At 37.2% G+C, this 13,466-nt stretch overlaps 1 protein-coding gene across 7 annotated transcripts in view; it reads left to right on the top strand.

Annotated features, from left to right (window-relative positions):
- Window positions 1–13,466, top strand: part of MDM1 (Mdm1 nuclear protein) — a 62,730-nt gene that overhangs the window by 25,461 nt on the left and 23,803 nt on the right. For 4 of the 7 annotated variants that reach the window (XM_050748592.1, XM_050748594.1, XM_050748595.1 and 1 more), the window contains 6 exons: window positions 80–194; window positions 4,620–4,987; window positions 6,063–6,197; window positions 8,397–8,564; window positions 10,001–10,104; window positions 10,183–10,282. In XM_050748592.1, the coding sequence (XP_050604549.1) occupies window positions 80–194; window positions 4,620–4,987; window positions 6,063–6,197; window positions 8,397–8,564; window positions 10,001–10,104; window positions 10,183–10,282 (990 nt within the window). Of the gene's footprint in view, window positions 1–79; window positions 195–4,132; window positions 4,393–4,619; window positions 4,988–6,062; window positions 7,630–8,396; window positions 8,565–10,000; window positions 10,105–10,182; window positions 10,283–13,466 lie in introns of those variants that run through there. The other 3 variants (XM_050748596.1, XM_050748597.1, XM_050748598.1) reach the window with 3 other exon arrangements.

The raw sequence follows: 13,466 nt of genomic DNA, 5'->3' as shown, positions 1-13,466 counted from the left end.
AGAAATTATTTTTCACTGATGTCTGCTTTAAAACATCATTCATTAATTGCCCTGTACTCAAAGTGTACTTTCTTTACAGGGGCTGAGTGAATACCAGAGGAACTTCCTGTGGAAAAAGTCTTATTTGTCAGAGTCTTGTAATTCCTCCGTGGTGCGAAAGTACCCATGGGCTGGACTTAGATCAGATCAATTAGGTAAGTTGAGCAAGCTAATAGCCATTCTAACCTGGGCTAAGTTTATAACTTGGGCTAAGCCATTATAACTTGGGCTAAGTAAACCTTGGGCTAAGTTTGCCAAATGATATAGTAAAAGTTCAGTTGGCCTGGTTGATTTATTCATTTATTAATCAAATATTTATTGAAGGTTTACTATGAGCCAGGACTATTCCCAGCAGCTAGTGTGGCCAGCCAGGTTTCACTAATGGAGGCCTCCATCACAACTGTTTCAGTACTGACTGAGTGGTAAAGTTAAATATTAAAAGCTAAGAAAAGCCAGTGCCCTTACACAGAGGCTGGGGAGTAACAAAAGCCCATCAAGAGTTTTGCCTAGGCCTTTCCTGGGCCGTAAAGCATGACAAAATAAGGAATTCTTAACAGGATCCATTTAGGATTAAACAAGTTTTAATGGGGGTCTGCAGAAACTCCCCAGGCCTCCACAAACAAATTTATTGGCGGTCTGAAGGAACTCCTCAAACCTCCGTGATTCAGCAGGAGACAAGATAAGGGTAATCAGCCCAGCACCTAGACGCATTTAGATAAAGTAAGTTTACTGATGCTCCAGAAGAAGGTCTTCAGGACTCAGACCTTACTTATAGATTGAAAGAAGTTAATCACTTACATCCTTAGATGAATGCACACTTACACGTAGACGTATAGCTTAGAAGGTATATCAGCTCTGAAAAACTTTGTAATTTGGGGTTGGTCTGGTGATAATTTCCAGGCCTTCTCCCCGTAACTGGTTATAGAAATAAAAACTTTCTTTCTCCCTAGTTCATCTGCATCTCGTTATTGGCAGAGAGAAATATCAGCCCGACCCTCAGTTTGGTCTGGGAACACTAGGGATATAGCCCTGAACCAAAGTACCTTAACTGTGGAGAGAAACAGTAAGCAAGTCACTCAATAAATAAGGGAATTTCAGGTTTTTATGTAAAATTGTAGGGAAGTGTGATAGATAACATGCAGGAGGGGTAGACTGGAGGGAAAACGCTTTAGATTAGATGGTTGGGAAAGGCTCATTTTGAGGAGGTGATATTTGAGCTGAGACCTGAAAGCTGAGGGGAAAGTGCTGGGGAAGAGTGCTCCCAAGGTCTTGAGAAATGGAAGCTTAGGGAGATTAGGTCGCTGCCCCAGCTTTACAGCTAGTAAGTGGCAGAACCATGATTTGAAATCAAGTCTGTTTTGTGCAAAGCACGCGATTTCAGAGGTCATGTTCTTGTTATCACACATGCCTCCTCCCTGTGTCCCGGGGAAGTCAGGTTCCTGGGCCAGGGTTTCCCAGAGGGTGACAGAACAGAAAGGAGACAGACTGACTTCATTATACCTGCTTGTTTAATTCTTCCTTACTAGTATATTACATCTCTGAGAGTAGGGCTCTGTCTTATCCACCACCTTGTTCCTACGCAGTACCTAATACAGGCCTTGGAACAATCTATTGCTTCTTGAAACTAATTTTTGAATGAATGAATAAGCCGAAATTTGAATCCACAATAGCTGTTGGGCAAATTGAGCTAGTTTCACCAAGTGAGATTTTAGGAAGCCTGTTACATAGGATTGCTGGGAGGGTTTAAATGAGATGTTGCCTATTAAGGGCCTGGTTCATGTACACAGATCAGTGCTTGGTGCCCCACATGTGATGTGTGCGAGCATGGCAGATAAGTCACATAAATGTTAGATGTTTGAAGCCAGGAAAAGACTTATGGGTAGGGTACCAAGCCTGGGAAGTTAGTAAGATGAGGAGGTATTTTCAGAATTAGGTTTGGAGTACAAAGGGAAGAGTGGGCAAGAGTGGGTGTCTCTTTTAGGGTTCCTCTGAAGCATCATGATCTGACCCAGTGCCAAACTTCAGACTGGGTGTCCCTGCTTCTCTGGCAGGGTGCTAGGAAAATCCCTCTGCTCATAATCCTCTTTTTACAAATGACTAGAAATTCCACATATTTGAGCCTCCATTAGATTAAGAATCCAAATAAATCTCTGTTTAAGCATAGATACCCCACCCTGCTGAGCGCCTACAAGGCTATTATGACACTGGAAAATTCATTAAACTGGGTAGTTGTCCAATAACATTTCAGCTTAGATCAGCTGCATTTGAGGGGAAGGTGATGAAATGAGACCATGAGAGCAAAGCCACCTTAGAGCATAGTATATAATGAAGGAAGGAGTGGACTAGGGGAGGAACGTTAGTGGGGAATTTTAGGTCATGGGGAGGGACTGAGCAAGAACTCCAGAATGCTCAGAACGGGAGGTGGGAGGTTAGCAAAAAACAACAGCAGTGTTACCCAGGATGGCTGTCCCTTCTTTTAGAGTAGTGTATTTTTATCCTGGGGATTTGCTGGTGCTGAGAGGCAACAGCAGACCACTTGAGAATTTTCTTTCATTTTGCTCTTCTACCAAAAACCTGCCTCTGTGTTAAAGCAGAGAGGAGTCTAATTGGTGATCTTCAAGCTTTTTAGCTTTTATACTTCTAGAAAAATTTAGAAAAACATTGTGCCTCATCACAATGTTGTGCCTCATCACAATGTTTTTCTAAATTGCTATTTTTTATCATAAGTTTTTATGAATAGTTTTGAATAATAGAATTTCTGGTATATTGCATAGTGCTTATATGTTTTACATATATTTTGTAAAAACTCTGGAACTGCCAGTTTAGCCCATTCAATTTATGGAAAATGTTTATCATGCAACTGGCAAAGTCAGTATTCATTGGCAAACTAACCGGCCAAATTAGAATTATTTTCTGTGAGAAAAAAGTCTGTTTATCTTTAATTAAGGTAAATGTGTTAATATGCATATGTACATTTCACATGATATCCCTCTCATACCTGAATTTTAATACTAAGAAGGAGATGGAAAATCCATGGAGCTATATGAAATAAGATACTGTTCCTTTGTTATTTCTAATCTCTGTCTGCTTTGCTTTGCTGTCAAATATTCTCCCTCAGGGATATGCTTTCTTGAATTGTCCCTTTGTTTGGCTTCCTACCCCTGAGGTTTTGTTCTACCTTGAGGGGATGCGCTGGAGTAAGTTTCAGGCTGGTTAAGAGGTGTGTCTGTCTTCTGTAAAGTGGGAAAAGGGAGATTATGAAAGGGGCGGTGGGAGATGGAACTGCAGATGGCAGATGCAGCTCTCAGGCAGACAGATCAGCGTCAGGCAAGAGAGCACACACATATGGAGTTGAGGATCTGGAAAATGATTCCCTTAAGCCGCCCACTTCTGTTTACCCTCCACATCTTTGTGTGCCTCCAGACAGATACCCAGCCAGTGTGAAGACCTGTGGTCTAGGGAAGCCTTTTAAAAGGGTAGGGACCCGGGGTGACATGGCCAGCACATCTACAACAGAGGCTAAGGAGTCCTGGGTTCTACCTCATGCCCAATTTTCTTTCCACCTTCCTTTTCCGTTCTGGTCTTAATCTTCCTTCTCCACCCTGCAGCCGTCTTAAAGATGGCCCTAAACTAGGGCAGTCTCTCAGTGGCTGTCATTCTGCAGAGCTGCTCTTACCTCCATAGGTGGTTAAGTTTTTGGACCTTTGCTTTCCATACAGAAATATAGAGAAATTGTATCTTAGCTGTTGTTAAAAAGGCTTATTCTTTTTTTTTTTTTTTGAGACAGTGTCTTGCTCTGTCGCCCAGGCTGGAGTGCAGTGGCACAGTCTCGGCTCACTGCAAGCTCTGCCTCCTCGGTTCACGCCACTCTCCTGCCTCAGCCACCCGAGTAGCTGGGACTACACGCCCGCCACCATGCCTGGCTTTTTTTTTTTTTTTTTTTTTTTTATTTTTTAGAAGAGACGGGGTTTCACTGTGTTAGCCAGGATGGTCTCGATCTCTTGACCTCGTGATCTGCCTGCCTCGGCCTCTCAAAGTGCTGGAATTACAGGCATGAGCCACTGCGCCCGGCCTATTCTTTTTTAATTCTCAGGAAATCAAGGCAGATGTAGAACCAAGATCCAGCACAATGACATCTCATCCCTTCTCATCTTGGTCTGCTCCACTTAAGAGAAGCTTTGTGAAAAGTTCCAAATTTTGACAGTACCAGGGCCCATTGTTCTGTTAAGTAGCACAGGAAAGTAATTAGAAACGAGGCAGCATGTACTGCCTGGCTTGCCAGGTCTATCATGTTGCAATTCTAGTGACTTTTGTTAGGATAACTGGAACATTGTGACCCACTGATTTTTAATTTTTTGTTATGGTTAAATTTTTAATGCTTTTAAAAGCAAAATTAAATATTTTATGTTGAAAAGTTGTACTTTTAAAATCCTATATTCTGAAGGATATTGTGTGTATATATAGGTACATATATCTGAACTAAATTTTAAATTTCATTTCTCCTTCACAAGTGTTCTTAAAAGTTGTCTTTGTAACTTTTTGCTTTGGTAGCTACTAGTTTTGTATACCGTGTTTTGTAGGGATCACGAAGGAGCCAAGTTTTATTTCAAAAAGAAGAGTCCCTTACCATGACCCACAGATTTCAAAATCTCTGGAGTGGAATGGAGCTATCTCAGAGAACAATGTGGTCGCATTGCCAGAACCAGAAGCCCCGGAAACACCAAAATCACAAGAAGCAGAGCAAAAGGATGTTACTCAAGAAAGAGTTGACTCACTAGAAGCTTCCAGGGTTCCCAAAAGAACCAGATCTCACTCTGCAGACTCCAGAGCTGAAAGGGCTTCAGATGTTGTGGAAAATAATGAGGGTGTAACAAACCATATACCAGTTAATGAAAATGTGGAACTGGAACATTCTACCAAGGTTCTTTCAGAAAATGTAGATACTGGGGTAGGCATATTCACTGCATTTCTTTTCAAAAACATAGAATTCTTTGTTGGTTTCATCGTCATTTCTGTAATGTTACATTTTGTGTTTCAGAATTTTCCATTGTTGTTTTCTTGTCTAATGTCTATAAGAATAGTTGATAACAGGCTGTTGACTTTAGTTGTTGTGAATTAGTTCTATTCTTACTACTCGCTATTTTGTAGTAGTTATGCTATGATATCCCTTTATTGGATGGACCTCCTATGTCTGGATTTTATTCATCATGTATTAGCACCTGAGTCCCAAGGGAGAGATCAAGTTGAGACAGAGAAGGGAAGTAGGCCCTTACTTCTGGCAGGGTGCTGAGCTGACTTCTATCTAGCCCCTTTTCAGTTTCTTATCTGTATAAGAAGACAGACAGAAACTCAATTGATGAAATGCAAAAGGAAGGAGAGCTCTGGCTGTCTCTCAGAGATCTTGCATTTTTGCTCTCTTATGTCACAGCTGGCCTGCAGCAGGTCCTTGTGAGCACATAAGCAGAGGCTACCGGAACTTGCATGGGGATCTCAATGCCTTCCACATTTCTTTCTCCATTCTGTTCCACTGCTCTTCTCTGGTTCATGTCCACCACTGACTGGGACTCTGAAGAGGCATTTCAGAGTGTTGGAGAAGAATCCATAGCTTGTTGAAAAAGCTGGGGGTAAAAGGGAACAAGGAAGGTGATGTGTGTCTGGCAGGCAGGAGAAGGGGTGTTCACAGAAGCAGTGTGCAGATGAGGCAAAGTGCTGGGACTTTTTGGTAATAGATTTAATTATGAATGATTAGTAGGAAAGGACTGAGAGTATTATATTTTTCCTGGGATGCCTAATAGTCCTTTGATAGAAAGGAATTTTAAATGGTTTGACACTTGAAAAAAGATACTATTTATAAGTTAAAGTTTGCTGTACCACAATGCGCATGTAGTTTACAATTTTGTACTGTAGACTGAACATTTTGTTAAGAGGATAGATTTTTGTGTTATGCATTTTTTTTACCACAATTTTAAAAAAGTTTGAATAGAAATTTTTAATGTCTTTGAGTGGATTTTTGTTTTGAACAGTTGGATAGACTTCTGCGTAAGAAAGCTGGATTGACTGTTGTTCCTTCATGTAATGCCTTGAGAAATTCTGAATATCAAAGGCAGTTTGTTTGGAAGACTTCTAAAGAAACTGCTCCAGCTTTTGCAGCCAATCAGGTAGTTTAATGGATGTAATACATTTCTGAGTACCATTATCTTATCTAGTAATGTAGATTTACATAGAATTAAGAGTTGCAAGAACTTAGGTACTTAGGTAGCCTGGAGGTAGGTTCTAGAAAACCAAAGTGAGAATTTTGCTAAAATCGTCCTGTTACTTATGATTTATGGTAGTAATATTATACTGTCCTAGGCTACTGATGATCATTGTTGCCAGATGCAGCACATATACTAAATATGAGACAGGGTAATGAAAACTTGGGGAACTGGTAAGTTTTTGCATGCTATAAGATTTTTTTACTTAATAAAAAATTATTAAATTGATTTTATTCTAAAATGTGTTTTGTTGACTAATATATTGCATGTTTTGTGTATTCTAAGAAAAGCATAACTGCTTTGAATATTTATTTTAATAAATACAAAATATGTTGACAATAACACAAGATACGTAATTTTGTCCTTATATCAGACAAATAGTAATAGGCATTGTCGGTATAACTATATTTGTAAAATTCAGAAGCTGTAATGATGTGGTTTTAGATTTCATTATAGTCCTGCACAGTTTTAGTGTTGAGATACCATTACTAATAAATAGTCTGTTGTTTTACTACCTTCATCCCTTAGGCAGTTCTTAGGCTTTAAACTCTCATTTATGTTCTTAACAGTACTTCTAGGCAGAGACAGGAAATACCTCCACTTGTAATATCCCCAGAGACCTGTAATGGCTTAGTCTGTTTTTTCTTCTGGTCTTTGTGTTTTTCTTTATAAATATACACACTCTCACACACCCTTACATTCATTTTCTCCTGTACGTCAGCATTCACTTATGTATTGTGTATAGCCCTAAGAACTGACGGGATAATTAGATTCAGCAAGACAATAACATCTAGTCATCTTACATTAAGATGAAAAAAACACCAGTGATCCTATAAATCGTGGCAGCTTTGGGCTTATTCAATTTTTAAAATACCTTTGAAATTTATATAACATTTTAAGAAGCTATGAAGTAACAAAATGATAAGTACCCGTTATTAACCTAGTGAATAGGATCAGTACTTCTTTTGCTTACCTACAGGGTGTTTTGGAGATTAAGTGTATCTAAAACATTATTTACAACATAAAAATTGTAATTATTCAGTTTTTTATAGAGTGTTTGACCTTGAAGATAGAGCTGATTCAAATGAGATCATATCGTCAACAAATAGGGCTTTTACATGTCAGTGAAAGCGTTGTGTAGAAATGTTACTTTTATGAGAGAAATCACTAGCGATATATTCATTGGTAGTTTTATTGCTTTCTTGAATGTGTTTCACAAGCTTTTTTTTTTTTAGAAGGAATTGCTCATTGTTCAAAGCATGTTGAATTTAGAGTCTATGGATTGAAGAGCTTTGAGACAGCTTTCAATGCTTGTTGATAGGAAACCTCTAAAAAGGTTGTTCATTTCTATTTTGTCAGACACCTGCTTTCTGAAAGGATGTCTTATATTAATATGTAAAGGAGTCAGAACAGTTTTTGGCAGGAGAGTCCTTGAGGTTATACTGTACTAAAATAGATAAACTGTTTAGATCTGATCTGTATGAAGATACCCTATTCAGCATTACAAAGCAGTAATATAACTTGTTTGAGTTCCCTGTCTTTTCCATTTGCTTTCCTTGTAATCAGTGGTAATATGCTGTGAAATAGAAACCATACTGTGAAATAGGATAAAAGGAAACATTTAACAATACAAGTGTAGTAATTGCTCAGAACATCTTCTTTGCCTTAATAAAATGTGCTGAAAATAAGCCAAGGGAAGAAAAGCTAAACAAATTCAACATATTGGGTGTTCGAAAATGCCAAGAACTTTCTATTAAGGCAGGAATAAAAAAAATCATGTCAGGGAGGAAGAAAAAAACCTGTAGAACTGACAACAGAGTTGCCTTAAAGCTACTGTCTGTGTCATATGAAAATATGCCAATATTTATTTTGGTTATAAGCTATATTTTGATTATAAAACTATTATTCAAAACATGGTAATGAGTATGTAAAGTTGACCTTTGGATGTTAATAATATATGTGAAATGAAATTAAAATCATATATAACTTTGCTATTTTTTTTGTCCTGTAATTCAACTTTATGTATGTTTTGTTAAGTAATTGAAGACCGAAGTTCTGCATATTTAATGAACAAAACTAAACTAAGATAATTTTTGTTTTAAGGTTTTCCACAATAAAAGCCAGTTTACTCCACCATTCAAAGGTAACTCAGTCATCCATGAAACTGAATACAAAAGAAATTTCAAGGGTTTATCTCCAGTGAAAGAACCAAAATTAAGAAATGATTTGAGAGAAAACAGAAATCTTGAAACAGTATCTCCTGAAAAGAAGGTATTCATCAACTTTTAACCTTACCAAACAAAATCTCCATTATTTTAGATTCTCCACATTTTCTTTTGCTTACTACCACCTGGGAGTTTTTAGTTTTCACTAGTTCATTAATTCATTTGTTCATCAAATGTTCATTGAGCCAGCTACTAGGAGCAGACGTGGGTTGGTACTGAGAATACAAGGCTGGCAAATAGCCCCAAGCAGCTCTTGGGCTAGTGGGGAGACAGACATAAATAAAAATGATACAGCATGTTGAGTACTTAACAGTGTAGGAGGTAAGTCTAATACGGTTAATATCAAAGTCTAGTAAGTTTAATATCAAATGACTGGATTTATAGTAACTTCCTGGGGTAACAGTAGTGCTAGAAATACTTGTTTTAAGTTATGGGAATTAAACACATACATACTCACATGTATTTTATTTTTATTTATTTTTTCAAGACGGAGTCTTGCTCTGTCACCCAGGCTGGAATGCAGTGGCATGATCTTGGCCCACTGCAACCTCTGCCTCTCAGGTTCAAGCAATTCTCCTGCCTCAGCCTCCTGAGTACCTGGGACTACAGGTGCATGCCACCATGCCTGGCTAATTTTTGTATTTTTAGTAGAATCGGGGTTTCACTATGTTGGCCAGGCTGGTCTCGAACTGCTAGCCTCAGGTGATCCGCCCACCTTGGCCTCCCAAAGTGCTGGGATTACAGGCGTAAGCTGCCACACCTGGCCATCACAAGTAGTTTAAACCAAAGTGTTAGCATGCCAGATTATGGCCAGTATAATTCATATGATCTACCTCAGAATATACAAACAACAGCTTCTGTGTGATATTACAGCCATTTAAGCTGCAGAATCAGGCTAACATGATTATAAATTACAGGTAATTGGGGTATAAATACTATTTTTTAATCTCCTGGAATGTTGATACCTGATATTTTATGGGTCCTAAAAATAGTATAAAGTTATAAGTAAATATGACTAAAAGTAAAATGATTTATATACACACATATATTAGACCTATGATATTATCGGAGAAAAAAACAGAATTGTTATTCAGTAAAGCGATTTGGTAACTAATTCATCAGGATCCTATGTTTAATTACTGTAATGCAATTGTAAATTTAGAATATCAAGTTCAGTGTATGGTAACATTATTTAGATATGTATTTGTTAACTTAAAAATTTTCTTCCTTAGCCAAAGATCTAAAATCTTTATTGTTAGAAAATGAAGCTATATCCTCAGCTAAACTTCAAAAATAACTAACCAAATATAATAAAAATTTCAAAACTTGTTTGTTGATTTCTTATTTTTGTTTTCTTCAGTATCTAAAGCTTCTAAAAATAGAAATGTCATTAAATATTCAAGTCTAACTTTATAACATCCATGTTTTCACTTTAATGTGTAACATTTTAAGCATAAAAAGCTTAAATTATTTCCATTTCAGAGTAATGAAATAGACGATCCTTTAAAATTGGAAGCAGAGATGGAATTAAAAGACTTACACCAGCCTAAAAAGAAGCTTACTCCTTGGAAACATCAAAGACTTGGGTATGTATTTTAATAGGAAAATATAGTATTTCAGTGATCAACATAGTGAAATATTTACTTTCATTTCATTCCTATTAGGAAGGTGAATTCCGAATATAGAGCAAAATTTCTGAGCCCAGCTCAGTATTTATATAAAGCTGGGGCTTGGACACGTGTGAAGGGAAACATGCCAAATCAGGTGAGTGTACGTGAGCTCAATAAGCCCACATGTTCTTTCAGCCTCTATTAACACTTTAATTTCACAATGAGTTCCATTTGGTAATAGAGACCACAATTTAAAGAAGTATGATATAATAATAGCACTAATAGTATCAGGAACTTATGTATTAGGATGTAAATTATCAGTGTGTTTTTTTTTAATGCCACTGGCTCTTCAGCAATTACTATTCATTGAGGTCTTTTAAGTTAACACTTTTTACCATCAAACATTTGATTGTGTTAATAGATTGAATTTATAGAATTGTATCATTATAGATTCGATTATTTCATAACTTTCAGACCTCCACTCTCTCAACTGAAGATTAAATAATTTGTCTGATAGTGATGCCCATTGTCAGTGTGTACTCTTACAGTTTGTAGGCAAAAGAAAGATACAGCTTATGTGGTTAGAGGTGTGAGCTACAGGTTGGGGTACTCTAATGTGGGAGAAACTGGGGATCTGAAGATAGGTTTGAGGGGAAGGGTAATTCTAGAGTTGAGAAGTGCTACTTTAGTACTAGCTTCTTATACTCAAAGGATAGAGAATGGAACATTTTTATTATTGTATTAGCATCTTTCAAATTGTATCTTGACTTTTTTTAAACTTTTCTGAGAGAACAAGCTACATTAAAATGTTTCTGTTTAGATTAGACATTAGTAAACATCCCACTTCCCCCTGTCATTGTAAACAGAAGGATAATTTGGATGGGGAATGGGTCTTTTATTTAGCTCATTACTTAAAACCATGGCCCACAATTATGTGTAATCAGCCTCTGGGGGAAAGGGCTGGTGCTCGGTGCTCGGTGCTCGGTGCTCGGTGCTCGGTGCTCGGTGCTCTGAGCTGCTGGTTCTTTGAACTGCAACTCCCAGACACATGTCCTAGTGACTGTCATGCTGTCTGCATATTGTTTCAGGAGGTCACTTGATTCCTTCCACCGTGGCCACTCTTTTGCTTTCTACTTCTCTATTTGAGCATATCTTGAAGACAGCACAGGCAAGTAAAAGACAAAGCTCAAAGCTGTCCCAGATATTATCTGGGGCAATGTTCATATAGTCCCCTTAGTGAAATCAAGTTAAAACTAGGAGCGTCGAAAGCACCCATGATGGAAGAAAGGCAGTGAGTCAGCTAAACTCTTGAGCAGTTTGTGACCATCCCAAGTCTTGGCAAAGATCTCCCTGACTGAGGAATCTGATAGTGGGAGTGAGGAAAAGCAGGACAGAGGCAGAACAGTGTGTGGCCAGTAAATCGGTGTCAGCTGCTGGCCTGTTGTGTTTAGGCATGACACTAGGTTGAGGTTATGAGAAACTCTTTGTTTTGGAAGACTGTGTTTTCTCTGAGATTTCTACACTCGATCTTGGCCAAAAGACCAAGAAGCAATTTCTTTAAGATGAGTTTAGGCGTCAGAACTAAACATCTAATTGAGAAGATTTGTTAAAACTGAAGTAATAGTAAGATGAGATTCCTTATCCTGCCTTGATGGACAAGAACATTGTTGTTGTCAATAGACTTTTCAAGGTTTCCTATTATGATATCTTGGTAATGTTGCTTTTTTTGCTTATTAAAGACTATATTGGTGGTTGTAAATATTTAAATTAGTGGTATAGTTTGCCTTAATTTCTTTGAGAAAAATAATTCAGAAAGTAAATTGAAGTTAGAAAAGAATAAGAATTTTTAGCTAAGAAGTCAGTGATCATTGATGATAACAGTTTTAGTTGACCAGGTTATAGGCATTTAATATGGGCCATGTTTTACTTAGATCTCTTGGAAGTCATTTACTATAGGCAGCTGATTATGAGGTTCCTAAATATAAGGTACAGTATTCCTTCATTTTCCCACTCCTAACATTCCAACACTTACGACTAACAAAGTCATAAGTGACTTCGTTGTTGGAATATTAACTCACTTTTTGAGTCACATTAGTTTTTGAGTCCATATATCATCTTCATTTCTTTCTATGTTTGAGATGTACTTTTTGAATATGTTAATAGTCTATAGTCACTGGAAATTCTATGCTAAGTCCCAGTTACCTCTCATAGAGCATTAGGGTGGTTGGTTTTATTTGCCCAGTGGTTGTGTATTGGTCATCTCCATTACAATAACCACTTGACTATTGCTTTTTAAAATGCTCACTTAAGGGATTGTTTCTTTATAGTCAGCAATTACAATTTTTTAGGTTCTATCCTCAGAATAACTACTTAATCTATGTTAAATTTCTTTTTTTCTTAATTGTTAGGTAATCTTTTCATCATCGATTGGTTGAGGTGGTTTTATTCTAATGTGTCTTCCACAAATAGGACTGTGTTTCAAGATAAAGTCCTGCATTTGAGAGCTGTCCTATAAGTTGATAGACATTGTAAAGACTAGGTATAAAGTGACCCCTCATTTTGGGGGGATGATTTTTGAGTAAAAAGAGTTTTTATCCCCAGTTTCTTGAGTTTGAATTTTCTGCATATGTTTTAAATAATTTAATTGAACTCTTAATTTGCACAAAGAAATTCAGAAAAGAAAACATTTTTATTTATAATTATATCATATCATATAATATGATGACATTACTTGACCCAGAAAGGTGCGTGTATGTTGTTTTGAGATGGGAATGGTTTATTTCTATCCTTTTTAGTGGCTCTGGTTGTTGGCTGTAGGGATTGTTCTATTTAACATTGAGTTCATGCCATTCATTTTTTTCCTCTTCTTTTTAGTAGAACATACTACCTTGGAAAATGTCAGCCTTCTAATTTTTCATCTTAGTTTAGGGTTATAGATATTTAAAATCATATATTTGTAAAATATAATAGCACTAAGATTATTAATAAAGATTATTGATATAGTAAATTTAAAGCATTTAGTTTTAAATGTCAGTAACAAATAGAACTGAATAAATCAAAGTTCTACAGAATTTTTATGAAGTATCCTCTCCCCCTCCTTTCTAAATAAAGTTGATGTCAAATAAAACTGGATGACTGTGTACATGGAGAGTATTCATCCATTCTTTCATTCATCATGCATGGATAGGAGCAGCTTCCTCTGCTGCCCCCTCCACCTACACAGTCCCGCCACTCTACCCAACACAGTGCAGGACCAATTGGTCCCCCTTTTGAAGCACTCCTTCAATTTACATTTCATTTGTTTATTATGGCATAGACCCCCATCAATATTATGATAA

Source organism: Macaca thibetana, chromosome 11 (assembly GCF_024542745.1).
Source record: "Macaca thibetana thibetana isolate TM-01 chromosome 11, ASM2454274v1, whole genome shotgun sequence".
Taxonomy (NCBI): Eukaryota; Metazoa; Chordata; class Mammalia; order Primates; family Cercopithecidae; genus Macaca; species Macaca thibetana.
Note: the sequence above shows the minus strand (reverse complement) of the source record. Positions and strands in the feature narration are given on the sequence as shown.